We start from the raw sequence: 15,278 nt of genomic DNA on the forward strand, positions 1-15,278 counted from the left end.
GCCCACTTAGCCCATATATAACCCATATGGGACACAGACATGCGTGCCCAGTTCTAACCCATGCCCACTTAGCCCATACATAACCTATATAGGACCCAGACATGTGTGACCAGTTCTAACCCACGCCCACTTAGCCCATATATAACCCACAAGGGACCCATAGATGGGTGACCAGTTCTAACCCATGCCCACTTAGCCCATACGTAACCTATATAGGACCCAGACATGGGAGCCCAGTTCTAACCCATGCCCACTTAGCCCATATATAACCCACAAGGGACCCATACATGGGTGACCAGTTCTAACCCACGCCCACTTGGCCCATCTGTAACCCATATCGAACCCACGATATTTGCCCAGTTCAAGCCCATGCCCACTTAGCCCACATAGAACCTACCTGGAACCCAGTATAATTGCCCAGTTCTAGCCCATGCCCACTTGGTACCCATACGCACACATGCACCCCATATGGGGCCCACTTGGACATGTTAGCTGGGTATATTTGTAAAACTATGAAACATTTCAAAGATTCCTTTTTAGATGAACCTAAATAGGTTTGAATGGGGGTTCTATGTGTAAGTTTGTAGGACTAGTAGCATGCCAAAGTTTGTGCTATTGCCATTGAGAATGCATCGGACATTTACGTTGGACTATAGCCCATGGTCTCGGAGTGATTCTCGTCTTTTTTTCAAATCCTCGTTTTTCATCATTTTTGACCATGGGCGATCGCCCATGCATACTATAGCACACGGTTTTTCATCATTTTTGAGAAATTTAAAAGAAGACGAAAATAACTCAGAAACTACAAAACATTTCAAAGTTAAAAGTTCCAGCATGTGTCTCCTAAGCTAACTAAAAAGTGTGAATGGAGTTTCTAGGTGAAAGTGATTTTTTTACTGGTAGTAGGCCTATACAATGTCAAAACAGGTCAGCTCCATATATGGAGATCTAAGGGTTTGAGGTCAGATGTAGAGTTGCTGGCTGGCTCCATATAGGCCTATGCAGAACTAGGTGATGATCCAGTCTTCTCCATGTATGGTTATCCAGGGTTAGAGGAGGTCAGTGTCGCGATGCTCATATATGGAGATGGCCATACATGATGGCTTGACGTGTCACGACGCGTGACCATAAATGGAGGTGTGATGTCACAAGGCGCGACTATACATGGAGGTGTGATGTCACTAGACGTGACCATATGGAGGCGTGACAAAAACCACACGCACGCACTCACGCACGCACGCACGCACACACACACACACACACACACACACACACACACACACACACACACACACACACACACACACACAGGAAGAGGTCACTTACTTGGGTTGTATCTTGGATAACAAACTCACTGGTGAAAAAATGGCGATGAAAGTGATCAGCAGTGCTATGAGGACCTTGGCCGGTGCCCTCATCCAGTTCCACTTCAACTATGATTGTACTACTTTAACCAAGCATTCTAATCATGTTCTTGTTGTTTTTTTGTTTTGTTGTTTTGTTCTTGTTTTATATACTGCAATCATGTTTTCTGTATATTCTATATCTCTTGTACAATGTTTCATTGTGATTTACATAGGTAGAGGCCTCGTATAAGCCCCTTGGGCTTTTTTGCCTCAGCCTAGCACTTTACCCTTCTTATATTTATATGTTCACTGTGTTGTTTTTATGCTGTGTTTTATGTATTTTATGCTGTGTTGCTGAATAAATAAATACAAATACAAATACTTACATACTTACTATACAATTACAGCGGTATCTCTAAGCCATTGAAAACAAAGCTGCAGACCTCCCAAAACAAGCTTGTGAGGTTACTACTAAAATTGAACCCCAGGTCTCATCTTACCTCTGCCCACTTTATTGTTAAACATCTGCATTTCTTAATTTACAAGAAATCTACACAATTAGAGAATGTAGAATAATTGTTATTTTGATCAACGACTGTTATCTCTACTATGGTACCACTACCAACATTAATACAGCATGGCATTGTGGACAAAATCCAATCTGACGAGAACAAAACATTCTACGTTTTGGGTCTGGGAGGCTAAATCTCATGGGTCTGGGAGGCTAAATCTCGTCAAACGGTGGTTGGTGGCTCAAATGCCAAATAAAGAATGGACCTGGATATGAAAAGGGTTGAAAACTACTGCTCTATATGGCTTGGCAGAGGGAGTGTAGAGCCCAGGATTACATTAGATAATAACACTACTCTATATGGTTTGGCAGAGGGAGTGTAGAGCCCAGGATTACATTAGATAATAACACTGGGTGGAAGAAATGGGTTTCAAAATCATGGGATAGCATTTTCCAGAAAGAAAACCATCTGTCTAGATACCTTATTTGTAAAGATATATGTAATATCGGTATTGGTACTTGGTAAAAATGTGATCATTACACAGAACTCTCAAACTCCCCAGTCAGTTAGTTTGAATGAATGTAGAATTTTGTGCAGGATGTAATTTGTATGGGACTTAAACTGATGACATACCGATTACCTCCCCTGTGCCAATGTTGGCACCCGTGCCTAAGGTTGCCTACCCCTGGTATAGCTGATACTGACTGAATATACATTTTTTACCTTTCAGAATCAAGCAAGCCTTGCAACACTGTACCATAAATGGTATTGCTATATAGTATAGTAACGACTCATCTCCTTTTGACAATATAACAATTTAATAATAAAAAAGAAAACATACATTTGTCTGCTTCTGCTTGAACAACTCTTTTCATGTCATATACAGAATATTCATATATTTGTGTTTCTATGTGATATAAACTGCAGTTCAAAACCCGGATGCAAGAAAGAAAAAAAAGAAAACCCTCCAAACCCACATATCGCTAGCGCGCACGCACGCACACGCACACGCACACACACACACACACACACACACACACACACACACACACACACACACACACACACACGGCATCTATATTTGGGCATGTCATCATAGGTGTACATTTTCTTGAAATTGTCAGGAAGTTACAGGAAAAAAAAGAACAGAGTTGCAGCCCAACACATTGTGAGATTATAGATCTGCTATTTTACAGAACATTTTTCCAGACTTTTTTTTTTATTGTTGAAAAAGATAGGGCTTAAGTGGTTAAGCAATTTACAAACGCCATTTGAAAAAAGTTCAAGACTCCAAAACCTCTGCGTGCATTTAATGTTTCTAACGTGATTGTCCGACACGGAAAGCTCTTTCTGATTGGATGTGATGAACAAACACTTCAGTTCAAACAGTCCAAAATGTTTGCTGTTCGCTGAGACAACATCAAACATGATGTCACTCATTCATAAACATTCAGGGATTGACACCAACGCTTGTCCGACCGCCAAGTCAATAAAACGTTCGGGCAAGTGGAGTTTTCTTCCAGGTTGTCATTTGAAGAACAAATGGCACCTTTTTAGTTGCAATCATTCTGGGGTTTTTTCAAAGTGACTGTCGCCTGCCCGGCAGTTATCGATCGGATGTAACATGCATAGAAGTGTAAATTTTACCTATTATTTTATAATGGACAATTTACTTTTCCGGTGGGCACCACCTGTACTTGCTTGGCGGGCAAGTTGCCTCTGAGGCCTTAGTGTCAACCCCTGCACACGATGATTCATATGCAACTAAACCCTGATTACACCGTTATCAAAAACACCTATATCAAAAACAGCCCTTATTTAAAAAAAAAAAAGGAGACCCACAGAGACATCAACATTTAAAAGAAAAACTCAAATTACAAACAAATGCCACTTACAATTGTACATCGCTACCAACAAACAGTTCCATTTTCAAATAATAATAAAATAACTTTAGAATCCCCAAACAATGGCTTTTAAAGAAGAAATTCCTGATTGTCAATTATTGCCATAAAAATCTAAATCTTAGTTTATTTTCTCCTCCTGTCTCAAGAGAGCCCAGGGCAACAGATGGAGGAAATAAGGGGTGAATAAGGAGTGAATAAGTGCGTGACGTGCTCTTCTAACTAGCAGATCATAATTTAGCAATAAAAGAAGTTTCACCACAGAACGTCTCCCACTCATGTTGTTTTTCTCACCCATCATGGACTATAGTGGACATCAAAACTCATGTTGTTTTTCTCACCCATCATGAACTATAGTGGACATCAAAACTCATGTTGTTTTTCTCACCCATCATGAACTATAGTGGACATCAAAACTCATGTTGTTTTTCTCACCCATCATGGACTATAGTGGACATCAAAACTCATGTTGTTTTTCTCACCCATCATGGACTATAGTGGACATCAAAACTCATGTTGTTTTTCTCACCCATCATGGACTATAGTGGACATCAAAACTCATGTTGTTTTTCTCACCCATCATGGACTATAGTGGACATCAAAACTCATGTTGTTTTTCTCACCCATCATGAACTATAGTGGACATCAAAACTCATGTTGTTTTTCTCACCCATCATGGACTATAGTGGACATCAAAACTCATGTTGTTTTTCTCACCCATCATGAACTATAGTGGACATCAAAACTCATGTTGTTTTTCTCACCCATCATGGACTATAGTGGACATCAAAACTCATGTTGTTTTTATCACCCATCATGGACTATAGTGGACATCAAAAGCTAACAGCGAAGTTAAGTGACACTCGTTTTGTTTGATCTGCTCTCCGGGGGGGGGAAACATTGGGTTAGTTTTAGTTTTCTGTAAAAACGTGTTCAGATCATACAGGTCATGATTCAATCAGATCATACAGGTCATAATTCAATCAGATCATACAGGTCATGATTCAATCAGATCATACAGGTCATGATTCAATCAGATCATACAGGTCATGATTCAATCAGATCATACAGGTCATGATTCAATCAGATCATACAGGTCATGATTCAATCAGATCATACAGGTCATGATTCAATAAAAACATGTTCAGATCATACAGATCATGATTCAACCCAAACACTCCAACATGATGTGTTGTCTCCCTGAAGGTAAATGTACAATACAAACAAATATGACCCTGAATAGTAGACAGGTGTGTCTGTGTGCGTGTGTTCAGGACATGCAATCAAACAGATGGATTGGACGGACGGAGGGACGTAGAGACAGACAGACATGAGGACAGACAGAAAGAAAGAGGTGGGTTTACGTCTCCCCTCCGTTTCCTGAGAGTTTCAAACCAACGAACCAATCAGATCGAGAAGCTATCGGGGGGGGGGGGAGATCAATAACAGGTCCAATAACATGATAGAGCTCCTTATCAAAGCCTGAGAGAATGTAGTACAATTATACGATTGAAAGGCCTTTTGTGCGTGTGTGTGTGTGTGTTGTGTTTCTCTCGTTACTGCGTGATTGTGCGTTCATCGTGTCACCTACTACTGGTCTGTACAACATGTTTGACCGTAAGAATTAATACAACATGACCAATGCAACAACCTGATCCATAATACATCTGTCAGGAACAACCTGCTTACAATCTGATTACGCAACAGACAGATATAATATTTGGTTTGTGGTCGGCCATGATGCAGATTGCGCTCTTTTTTGTTTTCATCCAGGCAACATGTCTTGGATTCAATCATAGTTGATGCTGAACCAGACTTTAGTCCGGGGTTGGGTTGGGTGGTAAATGAGACGGTATATCCCTGGGGATTTGAAAATAGCAACCGAGTACGTGTCATTAAGGCTAGCTCCAAGACTCGCCTATCTTAAATTTGTGGCATTTCCCCCTTATTAGGAGTCCATTAACTGCATGCATGGATCTAACATTCTCTACGAGAATACTGTGAATCGCTTAAATACTGTACTCAGGAAATATCTAAACGATGACAATACATCTGTCCAAACAGAGATGGTCTGTATTGCGGCTCCCCTCAAAACCCTACAATGTTCTTTTTATTTTCCTTCCTTTTTTTCTTTTTAAAAGATGGGGTTCCGTAATTTTGTACGTTTTCTGTTTTGTGTCTATAGAGTTAACATTGAATGAATGAATAGGTTATTTTGGTGCTTTACATTTACATGTTAAGTTTCATCATTTGCATTTAATTTATTTATTTTTTTTTACAAAGAGGTAGCACCGAAAAGGTCTAGGCTGAAGCCAAAGCTTATTACTTACTAACATTACTTATACCACAGATTTCTCAACCATCCGCGGAATAGGCCTATCTCACAGAATTTCCCCGCCCCCTTTCCACGCCCCCTTTCGGGGTTAGTGGTGATAGCGTGACGTCACTCCATAGACACTACATGTTAACAGAGGTCATTTAAGAAGTCTACAACTTTTGTTTTCTCAAGGTAAGGTTTGTTCTATCTGTTCGAGCTGATTTACCATCTTGTTTGCTTCATAATAATATTGGTCTGTCACATTTTTACATTAGGAAAAGTACTTAGATTCTCCAGAGAAAAAAAACGTGTAAATGCTAATGTTAAATGACACCACTAGCTACGGGAAGGGGCGTGGAAAGGGGGCTGTGAGATAGGCCTATACTAGAACGTCCGTGGTATTCCACGGACGCGTCCCTGTTTTTCCTCCCGGAATTTTCAATGGGGAAACTCCCGGGAGTAAAAGCGGGGGCGCGTCGCGGAGCGTCCGAAAAACATGACAAAGTTACTTTTATTACTACCAGTAGGCTAGGTAGTAATAAGTAGACGTACTATAATAAGCATTTATGGTGAGGTGTCTGAGGAGTGAGGACACTTTCTCCACAGGGCTGGGGGACTATAGTTAGTGTGGCACATAAGGTCCGTCCTAATATCTATAATAACTATCATTTATAGTAATTATATTATTTTATCGACCGTCATAAGTTATTTATTGCACTTATACCTGTGATACTATAAACTGTGAATACTCTAGTACTTATATACCTCCTCTGATTGCATTTTTGCACTGATCTCTTGTGATACTCTGTGATACTGTACTTGTACATTGCTGCTATTGTGTACTGTCTATTGTGTATTGTCTGTCTGTTTTAAAAAGCGTTATGTACTACTGCACTTTTGCCCAAGACAAATTTCCCCTCGTGGGACAATAAAGTATATCTCATCATCTCATATAAATGCATCATTATTATTTGAATATTTGATTATTATGACCCATCCATAATTACAATTAATTGTATATATTTCATAAAAGATTTTACTTGATTATTAACTGTATGCAGCAATGGGAAGCAGCTATCTTGTTCTTGTTAATTGCACTGATGACTCTTTGGTTTGCCCAAGGTAAAAGCTTTTCATTTTGTTTCCAATGTGCATTCATTACTATATTGTAGGTCTCTGTAGCAGAGCCATGAAGCCCCAGAAGCAAAGATTTCAGTTAAAAACGTTCGCTCTGAAAGAATATATATTCAAAGATTTGCACCACATTTTCACGATTTCAAGAGAACGTTCGTGATCAGCAGCTTAGAATACACCCCTGTCAGGTGACGTGTAAAGGAGCTACTTGGACACTCAGGCATGAAGGAAGCATGAGTTCAAGTCCGTTGCTCTCCCCATGTCCCCCATATATGGGGAGTCTGGGGACTAGGTTGGCGGGGGGTGTGTAGAGCCCAGGATCACATTAGATAATTGACACAGGGGTGAAAAATGGGTTACAAAATCGTGGGATTAAAAATGGGAGCGTTTGCTTTTTGTGACCATGACGGAGGCGGCGCGGAAGTGGCTGCGCTGCTCCGTGCTTGCGGGTATGTTTATGTTAGGGTATGAGGAGGGTCGTCGTTCTCACTAGGCTCCCAACATGTGCGGTAGTATTAACCCATTTTGGGCGGGAACCCCTTTTGGTGTTAGCATAATGTAATGCTTTAGTTATTGAAAAATAGCAGATCTACAAGCTTGTAGGTCTGCTATTTTTGAAAAATCGAAGAACCACTGACATAGAAACATAGCTTTTTCAGAAAACTGTCAGGATGTAGAAGACATTTTTAGAATCTGATCTCAGGTCAAAATGGGTTAATTAGTCCCCCCTACTTTCCATGCCCCGACCATAGAGTTGGAAACGACACGTCCAGCAGGGGGAGTCGTTGACCAAGCTATGTCTGCACCACCGTGCAGTCCAGGTGAACACAGCCAAACACCACAACGTCTAGAATGCCAGTATTGCCATATTGGCCATATTCCAACGGTTGATTTTCGTGTATTTAATGCAGTGATACCATATGAATCCGTTGATTTTGTCTTGGATGAGCGTTTTAACAGCGTTTGGTCTCCCCGGTTCAAAAATGAAACGTACCGATTGCACCTTTAATCACCCAGTGATACCGTATAATTTTTGGGGACCGTTTGACGGGATAGAAGAGGGAAAAAAAAATAATAAAAAAAAAGCATAACGCCCAACCCTATTATACATATACAGTACAGTAGCTACAACATGTGAGACATGTTGCATGGATAAAAAATATATACATTTACACAGGAGAACCCGGTCCTCCGCAACACAACACACTGTATGGCTTTACACACCAGACAGACAGACAGACAGACAGACAGACAGACAGACAGACAGACAGACAGACAGAATAGTTTTAGTGTCTCGTTATGGGAGACGAACCCATCATCCTCTGATGTGAATTAACATATTTAACCAGTGGCGCGGGAGCTAGAGGCCCCCCCCCCACCCCTGGTGACCAAGGCAGCCCCCCCCCCCCCCCCTGACAACACGGGCAAACTGACATGTAACAATAGGATTGTTAGTTTGGCTCTAAATACTTTGCAGCGCGCCTGTATTTAACATGGAAGAGAACCCATCAGATTCAATTATACAACAGTAGAGAGAGAGAGAGAGAGAGAGAGAGAGAGAGAGAGAGACATAGAGTTGTGCTGACGTGGTCATTCGTTGAAGGAAGGGTAGATTGGAATCTCAAAGTCATCGTTGTTGAAGTTGGGAGGCTGATCGAGAATAGACAACACATCCTAGAGAGAGAGAGAGAGAGAGAGAGAGAGAGAGAGAGAGAGAGAGAGAGAGAGAGAGAGAGAGAGAGAGAGAATGCATTAGTACAGGAGAGAGTAACAAAATCACCTCTACTTTACACATCTGAAATTAAATGAGTTATTCTTACAAGACAGACAGACAGACAGACAGACAGACAGACAGACAGACAGACAGACAGACAGACAGACAGACAGACAGACAGACAGACAGACAGGTATCGTACAGGGAATATGTCCTGTGTGTTGTTGTGTGAAAGTTGTTGTTGTGCATTGTTGTTCTGCTGGTTCCACTGGGGCCACACTGCCTCTGGTGGTCTGGAGGAGAACTGCACCTCAGACTGGGAACCAGCTGAGAGAGAAAACACACAAAAACACACACACATGTTATATTTTTATATAGGATATTCTCCATAATCATAAAGCACACACGCTCGCACACACAGGTCACACGCACACACACACGAGAATACTGCGGAAATTACATTTTACTTTTATTTACTATACTACTAACATTTGCAGTAAGAGAATATGAACATGAAGCATGGGAAATCACCTATAGCCTGTTATATAAGAATAGATACACATACAATATTAACATCTTTAAATCAGCACTCTTTACTCTCTGGAAATGACACACCCCTATTAGAACTCAAGCGCGCGCGCACACACACACACACACACACACACACACACACACACACACACACACACACACACACACACACACACACACACACACACACACACACACACACACACACACACACACACACACACACACACACACACACACACACACACACACACACACACACACGGCATACCGTATCCGTTGAGGCTGGGTCGTGTGATGGGGGGGTAACAGGGAGCACTGGGAGGGGGCGGGGCCACAGCGCCAGCGTTCACCTGACCAAACGAACCCGACGACCCTCCGAACCCACCGCCGCCCATCGACACGAACGGAGGAGACAAGGACTTCACTGAGTGGGCCCCCACCTGCTGGAAGGACACGCACACACACGCACACACACACACACTTTAGATTAGAGGTTTGTTTCTCGTTCAAATCCCTGCAACTGTTGGCTTTGAAAAATACTTTTTTCTGTATTCTGTCGTTCATAAAAAGAGAAGTGACAGCTCGTTGACTGGGTGGGCAGGAAATGTGAATAATTAAAACTTATTTTTCGGCTTTATGATCCGAACGGGAGCAGATGGTAACTTACGTCATGTTGTAGTCACTGGTTTGTAACAGGCCGGAAAACACAAACCAGAATCAAAAGTACCCAACATTTCCCGTGATCAAGGGCTATCGTAATTTTAGGGCCTATACCCAATAAATGCCTTGATGTGGCATGTTTCGTTTACGTCTTGGAATAATTCGTTTGGTATCCCTATTTTATTCCAAGTTGTAGCGAATGGCGAGACAAAAGAAACTAAAAAAATGCCGCAAAAGCCGGAAACCATAAACAGGAATAACAGGGTTTTTTTTTCTTTTACCATCCGGTCTAGACCGGATGGTAAATATAGGAATATGGCAATATAGGAACACAGACCAGGGTTTCCTCCGAGGTGGAAAGCCTGGTGACGCGAGGTTACCCTCCATCTATCTATCTATCCATCTATCTATCTATCTATCCATCTATCTATCCATCATACCTGGTTGTTAAAGTTGGCCGTGGTTCCTGTCCATGCCGTGACCCCGCCTCCCTGCAGGGGGCCGGCGCTGGGCAGGGGGCCGGCGGACGAGGGAGGGGGCGGACCTCCGTTCTGCCTGGATGACATGTGGGCCAACATCTGCCCCGCTGACCTGAGGAGAGGACACGGAAACACACGCCATGCCAGTTGAACCACTGCAGGTTAAATGGTGCCCTATAAGTGGGCTCCGTCTGACAGATCTCACGAGAGTGTGTTGCTGTTGTTTTTTGCTTTTGTTGTTGTCCTGTCTTTGTTTTTGTATCATTGTGTGAAAAACAAAAGATGTAAAAATACCTTTATGGGGGAAAAAAAAGAGAAAGATCGATAATAACTTAGATTTTCTCCTCATTTGTCTCACTGAAAAAAGCAGAATGTTCGCCCGGAAAATTGAGTGGATTGGCTCCAATATTTAGTTCAGTGGGCATTTTTGCTGTCCCTGGAACAACATATTTTCAGATGGGGGTCCGCTGCCAAATACAGATAATCCTGGGGGTCCTTGACATGAAACAAGTTGAGCACCACTGACTGACATAGAAACAGGTTGAGCACCACTGACTGACATAGAAACAGGTTTGTCAGAAAACTGTTAGGATTTAGAAGGCAATTGTTTTTAGAATGGGCCTCAGGTCTAAATGGGTTAATAGTGCATACACACTAGGCAGGAACAGCCACGGTGTTGATACCGTGATATTTCCGAGCTTACGGTATTTTAATACAGCGTTGCACTGCACTGGCTCCCGGTCGCTGCCCGCACAGAATACAAAACTCTGATGCTGGCATTTAAAGCAACCAAAGGTATGGCTCCCCCATATCTTGCAAGCATGATTGAACCCTACAAACCCTCCCGCACACTCAGATCAGCCAACGCAGGGAAGCTGGAAGTACCCTCACTAAAAACGCCGGGACAACGCTCCACACGTCCCAAACTCTTCTCCCTTCTGGCCCCAAAACTGTGGAACGCACTTCCCGTTGCAATCAGAACTGCAGCATCACTCCCGATCTTCCGCCGTAGTTTGAAAACCCACCTTTTCAGACTCCATCATGGCACATAGCACTTACCCTACCTACCCCCTTAGACAGCACTTTTTTAGACTTAGATAGCATTTGAAATAGACTTATAGCATGTCATGTAGACAGCACAATAACAGTACAGCATAGTATAATATATATGTTTAGCTTATATGTATAGTGTCATTATATATAGATGTTCTAGTTACGTTCTTAGCTTACGCATGTTTCTTGATAAATGCTGTTTATATATGTGATGTATTCCCATGCTTTTTGTTCTTGCTTAATGTAAGTCGCTCTGGATTAAGAGCGTCTGCTAAATGCCTAAATTGTAAATTGTAAATTGTTGGGCGGCGCATGCTGCGCGCATGCAGTGCAACTCCACTCCCAGACTAAGGCAAAACATTTATTTTCACCACACAGCTGCAGTAGATTGAAAAGTTGCTTCCTACCTTTGAGTTAGTGTTGCTGAAAGACACCCAGATCCAATTGTATATTCCATATTTCCACATGTACTAAACTAAAAGTGTGAACTGTCAACACAGAGGCACGCAGTTGTGACCATGCGCAGATTGCACTACCTCTGCTCCAGCGTGCAGGGTACAAAACGGCCATTAGGGGGAGCCATAGTACAGTGAAATACAGTGGGGAATAGCTATTGATTCATTGATTGAATACTTTATTGGCAGAAATGTAATCAGTATAGGGTACAGTCAAACACATGTCCAAAGGGATCACTGAAAAAAGTCCTTGCAGTCTTGTTTCCATTCGGTTTCAATTCATAATCATGACAAGTCACATGACAAATAACAAAATTCAAATGATCATAAAAGGTAAAAATAAAAAGATAAGATATGTAGGCCTACAGGTTGGGGAACAAAGAAGGGCTTATAAGGAGGTGGGGGTAGTCACTAGACTTTGGTGGGGGGGGGGGGGGGGGGGCAATCCTTTTTTTTTATTTTTTTAATATAAATACCGTGGAATACCGAGGTATAGGTTATCAATACCTGCACCGTACCGTACTGTAAAATCTCATACCGTGGCATGCCTAATACACACACACAGTGTGTGTACAGTACCTGTAAGCGTCGTTGGGGGTGCGTGTGGGCGTGTACAGTACCTGTATGCGTCGTTGGGGGTGCGTGTGGGCGGGTAGCTGTTGTTCTGGGGGTACATCAGGCTGGGGGGGGTGGAGGTGGAGGGCAGAGCCTTGGTCTGGTCAGGAAGACCCGGACCCGGACCACCTGGCACAGGGAGCGCACCGGAGACCGTACCGGACCCTACCGGAACGGGACCACCGCCACCACCACCAGGGTACATGGAGGAGTACAGGTCTGCTTTGTCCAGACCTTTACTGTGGTCCGGACCGGCCCCTACCGGAACGGACTGCTGGACAGACATCTGAGAGAGAGAGAGGGGTTAGAAACACTAACGCACGCACGCACCAGAGGAAGTTCAAGTGCAACCCAGATTCGGCTCAAACAAGGGGTTATTCGTCTCGCTCCTACACCACTAAAATGTGGAACGCCCTACCAACGGCCATTAAGAAATGTGAATCCCTAGACTCCTTCGAAACCGCTCTCAAAGAGCACAAACAGGCGGCTGCAATTCGAAAACTGGCCCTTCGAGAAGTCCCCCCCTCCCCCTATTTTTGAGTGGTGCAAACCACTCCAACAACTGGCTTTGTACCCGTGTACCCGTGTACCCGTGTTTGTTCGTACCAAAAAAACGAGCATGGTTGCTATGGTTAGCAACCAAAAAAACGAGCATGGTTGCTATGGTTAGTATGTGACGTCACTGACATCACAGATATCACGTCAGAGTGAATCAATCTCTATATAATCAATCTTTATAGTTATTCCTCAACAGTAACTATAACAATAAATGTGTAGTTGCACCACTCAGTTCACACAGGTGTGATCTTTCCATAATGTACACGTTTTTTACCCTTTTTTACTTTCTTTAACTGTATACAGTATATGATGATTTCCTTTTTTATATCTGTACGTCTTTAAATGTTCTGATGAATTGAAAATGGAGGACCTTGATGTAAACAAGTCTTAGTGCTTTTTCTGGTTTTTGTATTGGCCTGTACCTTCGTTTGAACTGTACCCATTCTACAAACTGTGAATAACATTATCAATCAATCAATCAATCAATCAATCAATCAATCAATCAATCAATCAATCAAACAGAGCTGTGCACTGACCTGTGGCATGGTGACCTGTGGCATGGTGATGGCTCCTGGCTCGTAAACATTTTCTCTGCCTCCGCCGCCGTCTATCTCTGCCTGTTGCTGCTGTAGCTGCCTGCAGACAGACAGACAGACAGACAGACAGACAGACAGACAGACAGACAGACAGAGGTATTAAAGTTAATGTATCATAAACGGTTTCATTTCCAGTAGTCCGTGTTTCCTCCACCAGACGATGACGGCTGAACCAACACCACCCAGACGGACACCAACACCATCACCGCCACCGTGGCGACCATCAGGGGACGGCTGCGCTAACATGCTAACACCGCTAAACAAGCTACACCGTCTCTGACCTCCACGTTGAAGGGATACGTCATCACCAAGCAATGCAGCCAATACCCATTCAGTCTGTACTAGTACTATTACATTCATCACGCATATTAATAACAATACTATCTCAATTACCTTGCAGGGGATGTGTTAATATCAACTTTTTTGGAGATTTCTTTTTGGCAAATTTGGACAAATATTGTTGACAAATATGTCCAAATTAGGGATTCTTAAAGATGCACGGCGATATAATCGGTAGCGTATGGAAATGGGCCATAACAATACCATATCGGTATCAAAATAAGACCAATTATTTCCGGATATCGGTTATAATATCAATATCGTGAATCTCTACTTTTGATATTATATAAATATCCCCACACTGGCCATAGAAATGGGAGATATCAAAAGCAGAAGCCTGGGTTTAACCCCCGCAGTACAGGAGACAGCAGTGAAACATCTGTCCTGGAATCTGTTTTACTGAAGGCCGAGACTCAATTCGGTACAGATGCATTATGGGTGAAATATCCCTTTAACTACACCCGTCACAACATCAGACATGACAGACGCGCGCGCACGCACGCACGCACGCACGCACGCACGCCACACACACACACACACACACACACACACACACACACACACACACACACACACACACACACACACACACACACACACACACACACACACACACACACACACACACACACACACACACACACACACACACACACACACACACACACACACACACACACACACACACACACACACACACACACACGTCGGTCTTTGGAGGTCAGGTGTTTAACGACCAGTAAAGCAGCCCCTGCTCTGGTCCATGCGGCGGTGAGGAGGAGGGGGCGGGGTTTAATTAGTGGTCAGCTGGTCTCACCTGCTGGTGGCTACCTGTCCGCCGATGGAGGGAGGAGGGGCAGAGGGGCTGCTCCCCAGAGAGGAGGGTGGGGAGGAGAGAGGGGTGAGGGAGTCCTGGGAGGACGTTCTACACTCGCCCAGCCAGGACCCAGAGAGAGAGATGAGAGACAGAGAGAGAGAGAGAGAGAGAGAGAGAGAGAGAGAGAGAGAGAGTGACAGAGAGAGAGAGAGAGAGAGAGTGACAGAGAGAGAGAGAGAGAGAGAGAC

The 15,278-nt window shown here is 43.2% G+C and overlaps 1 protein-coding gene across 1 annotated transcript in view; it reads right to left on the reverse strand.

Moving 5' to 3' along the window:
- Nucleotides 1–3,057: 3,057 nt before the first annotated feature.
- The window catches only part of LOC306924169 (aryl hydrocarbon receptor nuclear translocator-like), a 37,088-nt gene continuing 24,867 nt past the window's right edge, over nucleotides 3,058–15,278 (reverse strand). Inside the window, exons 14-21 of the mRNA XM_079502563.1 lie at nucleotides 15,031–15,138; nucleotides 13,815–13,914; nucleotides 12,726–13,006; nucleotides 10,559–10,709; nucleotides 9,727–9,901; nucleotides 9,127–9,251; nucleotides 4,900–8,884; nucleotides 3,058–4,678 (exon numbers count right to left, since the gene is read on the reverse strand). Coding sequence (XP_079358689.1) covers nucleotides 8,801–8,884; nucleotides 9,127–9,251; nucleotides 9,727–9,901; nucleotides 10,559–10,709; nucleotides 12,726–13,006; nucleotides 13,815–13,914; nucleotides 15,031–15,138 — 1,024 coding nt within the window. The 3' untranslated portion in view covers nucleotides 3,058–4,678; nucleotides 4,900–8,800. The remainder of the gene's footprint in view (nucleotides 4,679–4,899; nucleotides 8,885–9,126; nucleotides 9,252–9,726; nucleotides 9,902–10,558; nucleotides 10,710–12,725; nucleotides 13,007–13,814; nucleotides 13,915–15,030; nucleotides 15,139–15,278) is intronic.

This window comes from Electrona antarctica (assembly GCF_951216825.1).
Source record: "Electrona antarctica genome assembly, chromosome: 6".
In the NCBI taxonomy this organism is placed as follows: Eukaryota; Metazoa; Chordata; class Actinopteri; order Myctophiformes; family Myctophidae; genus Electrona; species Electrona antarctica.